The sequence below is a fragment of the Panulirus ornatus genome, chromosome 25 (genome assembly GCF_036320965.1).
Source record: "Panulirus ornatus isolate Po-2019 chromosome 25, ASM3632096v1, whole genome shotgun sequence".
NCBI classification, from domain to species: domain Eukaryota; kingdom Metazoa; phylum Arthropoda; class Malacostraca; order Decapoda; family Palinuridae; genus Panulirus; species Panulirus ornatus.
In genome coordinates, this window is record NC_092248.1 from 18,875,800 (window position 1) to 18,881,104 (window position 5,305).

Here is a 5,305-nt window from a genome sequence, read left to right on the forward strand (position 1 = left end):
TATCTCCCATATCCCCAGGGATAATATATATATATTCTTTCTTTCTTTCTTTCATACTATTCGCCATTTCCCACGTCAGCGAGGTAGCGTTAAGAACAGAGAACTGGGACTCTAAGGAAACATCCTCACTCGGCCCCCTTCTCTGTTCCTTCCTTTGGAAAGAAAAAAAAAAAAATGAAAAAACGAGAGGGGAGGATTTCCAGCCCCCCGCTCCCTTCCCTTTTAGTCGCCTTCTACGACACGCAGGGAATACGTGGGAAGTATTCTTTCTCCCCTATCCCCAGGGATATATATATATATATATATATATATATATATATATATATATATATATACGCAAACGCGGGAGACAGCAACAAAGTATAATAAATAAAAAAATAAATATATATATATATATATATATATATTGTCTACTTTTTTCATTACCACTAAAACCAAGCATGGTTATATTCTCTGTAAAGTTCAAGTAATGAATAATGAACTCAGTGCTATTACAGTTCTCGGTAGACTTTCAGGCTTTTAGGTGATTTCTTTTTTTGTTGGCTGCTTAGGAAGCTTGACAAGAAACATATGATTAGAATTTGGTGCCTGAGACCTGTTGAAGAGTGCATGGTGGATTGTGGAGATATCTGGTGCCACCTGGTCATCTTTCTTCAATCCTCTGAGGCTTGGTAAGCCTCTGCTCATACTACTGCTTCCACTGGCTGCTTTTAAAACTGATTTAGTTTGTGTTCTTGGAGGTGCTGGAGGCAATGGAGCAGCTGGCAATGACTGGGTCTTCTTGTTCACCACAGTCACACTCATAGGCTGCCCGTCCAACTGCCGGTTGTTGAACACTTCAACCGCCCGGTAGGCATCCTCCATGCTCATGAAGACAGCCTCAGCAATACCTTCCCTCAACATCCTGGCAGTACGAATTGGTCCAATAGTTCCAAATAATTCTTCCATGTCTTCTACACTAACACAGCGGTGCAAATTAGTCACAAGTACCTTTCCTTCCTCAGGTGCAGGACGCACGGGATGGTCCAAACGAGCCATGAGTCCAGAGGAAAGAGCTGCCACCTTCTTTGGACGGGTCGGGGGATCTAATTCAGCATCATAAATAGGCCTTTTCTTTGCTGGGACTCTGACTGCTAATCTATCAGGAATTTCTGTTGGCAGCCTTGCAGCAAGCATTCTTGATGGTAATCTTGCTGGTAATCTGGTTGGTGAGTCCCAGTCATCACTATAGTGTGGACTTGGTTCCCTGTAATTATTTGCAGTTGTGATTCTGAGACGAGTTGGATGTATCTCCTCTGGTTCTGGTGATCGCCTGGTACGATATATATGATGCTCTGGAGACCATCCTCGAGTCATGGCATCTGATCGCATTCCACTTAATCCAGGACTATATATATATATATATATATATATATATACATATCTATTTTTCTTTATTTTGCTTTGTTACTGTCTCCTGCGTTAGCGAGGTAACGCAAGGAAACAGACGAAAGAATGGCCCAACCCACCCACATACACATGTATATACATATACGTCCACACATGCAAATATACATACCTATAGATCTTAATTTTTTTTTTTTTTTTTCAAACTATTCGCCATTTCCCGCATTAGCGAGGTAGCGTTAAGAACAGAGGACTGGGCCTTTTTCGGAATATCCTCACCTGGCCCCCTCTGTTCCTTCTTTTGGAAAATTAAAAAAAAAACGAGAGGGGAGGATTTCCAGCCCCCCACTCCCTCCCCTTTTAGTCGCCTTCTACGACACGCAGGGAATATGTGGGAAGTATTCTTAATCCCCTATCCCCAGGAGATCTTAATGTATACATACATATATATACACACACACACATATACGTATATACACATGTACATAATTCATACTGTCTGCCTTTATTCATTCCCATCGCTACCCCTCCACACATGAAATAACAACCCCCTCCCCCCTCATGTGTGCAAGGTAGCGCTAGGAAAAGACAACAAAGGCCACATTCATTCAACTCAGTCTCTAGCTGTCATGTAATAATGCACCAAAACCACAGCTCCCTTTCCACATCCAGACCCCACATAACTTTCCATGGTTTACCCCAGATGCATCACATGCCGTGGTTCAATCTATTGACAGCACGTCGACCCCGGTATACCTTGCTGTGATGTGGTAATATAAATATATATATATATATATATATATATGGGGATGGAAAAAATAATACTTCCCATGTATTCCCTGTGTGTCGTAGAAGGTGACTTAAAAGGGCAGAAGCGGATGGCTGGAAATACTCCCCTCCAATTTTACTTTTCCACAAGAAGACCAGAGAAGGGGGCCACATGAGGGGATTACCCTCTATGGTTCAGTTAACTGTTCTGGAATGCTGCCTATCTATGAAAAATATCAGACAGTGGACTTTGCAGCAAATGGAACCATGAAAGTGGAAGTGAGTCAGGGTGGGGGAGAAGGTTCTGGGAGTGATGAAAATGTGTGGAAAGTTAGAACGTTATCCCAGAGTGTGAAAATGGATAAATTTGAAGGAAAAATGGTTCCAATAATATCATACGGTTGCAAGACATGGGATATAGATATGGTTATACAGAGGAGAGTGGATATGTAGGGAATGAAATGTTTGAGGCCAATATGTGGTGTAAGGTGGTTTGGTTGATTAAGTAACGAAAGGGTAAGAGAGATATGTGGAAATAAAGTGTGGTTGAGAGCAAAAGAAGGTGTGTTGAAGTGGTTTGGACACATGGAGAAAATGAGGAATGACTGACAAAGAGAGTATATGTGCCAGAGGTGGAGGGAACAAGGAAAAGCGGGAGACCAAATTGGAGGTGGAAGGATGGAGTGAAAAGGATTTTGAGCAATAGGGGCCTGAACATACAGGAGGGTATACCGGGGTCGACGTACTGTCAATGGTCTGAACCAGGGCATGTGAAGCATCTGGGTCAAACCATGGAAAGGTCTGTGGGGCCTGGATGTGGATAGGGAGCTGCGGTTTCGGTGCATTACACATGACAGCTAGAGACTGAATGTGAAGGAATGTGGCCTTTGTATCTTCCTAGCGATACCTTGCGCGCGTTTGAGTGGGGGAGGGGGTACATAACGTAGTGTATCCAGCGGTACGGCTTTCATCAATATGTATCACCTAGGACAAGTGTGGCCATGCACAGATAGGTTACCTAACTTTTCTACAAGCGATGACAAACTTTGACATTAACCACACATATTCCTTAATGTAGATCACCATCACATATGCTTTATTCAATGTCATTTGATAGAATACGACGCTTCAAATCATGCTTTGCAACTGTTGCAGTATTCTGTAAACACTAGCATTAAATAACTAAATCATAAAGGAATGCTGATAATAATGGCCAACCAGACTTCTTAATGTTGTGGTATCCATAAAGTGAAACGTTAACGCCTATTTGTAATTCTTCAATATCCTAAACGAAAAACATTTTTATGGATAATGTTTACAACAGGTTGTTCGCCGTTTATTTGGTTCTAACTCACAGGAAACGATCAAAATGGCAACCAACCTTAACCATGTTCTAACCAAAGAAGAAATGGACCGTCGTTTTGGCCTACGTTGAGACCACTAGTAGACGACAACGTTGTTGATATATGGCACACTGAAAATCAAGGTAAATGTTGACTACTGAGGGAGGGGAGTTCGGCGATTTTTTTTTTCCAGATTTTGCTGATTTCTACATCGTCATCGATTTTCATGTAGTTACATTATCTTTCCTGGATTCCATACCCTCACCACTGTCGCCTTGTTTTACATGGGAAAATACTCTCATCATATATATATATATATATATATATATATATATATATATATATATATATATATATATATATATATTAAATTTCCATAAACTATCATTCTCATAGCAAAGATAATACGGTTCTTACATTAATATGTAAAACTCAAACTACCAGTGTAAACAATATAATCATGATTCAAAACATAACAGAGCAGTTTTTTACCATGAAATAATTTGCGATAATTCTGATATCCGTTCCATATGGTGCGGTGTAAGGTAACGTTATGTGATCATTGACACATGCCTGCCTCCCACTCACTTATACACGATACTCGTGTTCGAACTCAATTGATATAATTTTGATATCTATTTATTGCTTCAGTAGTATTATCCTTAATAGCACTTAAAAGAATTATGGTAATTTAATACTGATGATTAGATAACTGAACGTGCAATATCATATTAGTTATTTCTGAATGTGTGGTCTCGTTTGTTGAAGGAATCGGACAATACTTTCCATTTTGCTGTACAAATATTTTCCCACCCATTAAGGAAATATGTGGGTAAATACCAAGGATGTAGACGTTCATAGCGTTGAATGTGGACCAGTCTCATCCAGAGGCTGGTATTACTAACCAAGTAGTTTTTCAATGTTCTACTTTGTTACATTTTTGTCCAGGAATTGTAGGAATAATAATAATAAGATCGCATCTATGCTTTGGGTCGGAGGTCACTGTGCTTACAGAAAGACGAACCACGTTCTCTATTGCTGTGCTACTCCTACTGATGCAGAGACGCGTGTAGCTCAGAGCGAAAACAACTAACAGAACACGCGCCTGTTTGCATTTAGCGGAATTTTTCTCCAAGTCTCGTTTACAAGTAGCATAAACTTATCATATTCATGTTAGATATCATTAAGTCTGTATATCATCACAGCGCATCCATATTCAGTTTTTTCCCCTCAAGCCACAGTGCTATATCAGATTTCATTTTTGCTTCCAGAGTTAATAGTTTAAAAAGAATACTTTCATCTTCACTCGTGTGAATTTGTAGAATAACCTATTTATGCATAAAAGATATTCTCAAAAAATATTCTTAAGAAACACGTTAAGGGTTATCTTATGCCAAGTTCTCGTCATTTGTCAAAGGAGTTTTATCTCTTACCAATGATAATTGCTCCTCGTACTTTTTTTGTCAGTGCTTATCATTTTCTTACGTATACCAAATATTTGTCATTTTTACCCGAATCATTTTGTTTGCAAGGAGGAACACAACTGAAATGAGATTTAAGCATTTCGTCATACTCGGCAACGCATCAATGTATCTGTAAGGCTACTTCTGTTACCAAATGAATCATATTCCTTGTAGGAAGTACCAACGGGTCAATACAATCACTGGCCTGGTGTCGTTGGGAAAGGGAAGGTGAAGGTTCAGAAAGATCTATTTCACTCTCTCACTCACTGGAATTGGTAACGAAGAGGTTTCCTGACGAGATGTCTTGCTAGGCCTACTCGCTCTTACATTAGTATTTTTCACCAT

General features: G+C 39.7%; 1 protein-coding gene across 1 annotated transcript; it reads right to left on the reverse strand.

Annotated features, from left to right (window-relative positions):
• Positions 1 to 387: 387 nt before the first annotated feature.
• LOC139757148 (polymerase delta-interacting protein 3-like) lies at positions 388 to 1,387 on the reverse strand. Its single transcript, XM_071677245.1, has one exon. The coding sequence runs from the start codon at positions 1,369 to 1,371 to the stop codon at positions 520 to 522; it is 852 nt and encodes a 283-aa protein (XP_071533346.1). The 5' UTR covers positions 1,372 to 1,387; the 3' UTR covers positions 388 to 519.
• Positions 1,388 to 5,305: the final 3,918 nt, after the last annotated feature.

Excerpts from the sequence above, each read along its gene's own strand:
- LOC139757148 (XM_071677245.1), bottom strand. The coding sequence starts at position 1,371 with ATGCGATCAGATGCCATGACTCGAGGATGGTCTCCAGAGCATCATATA.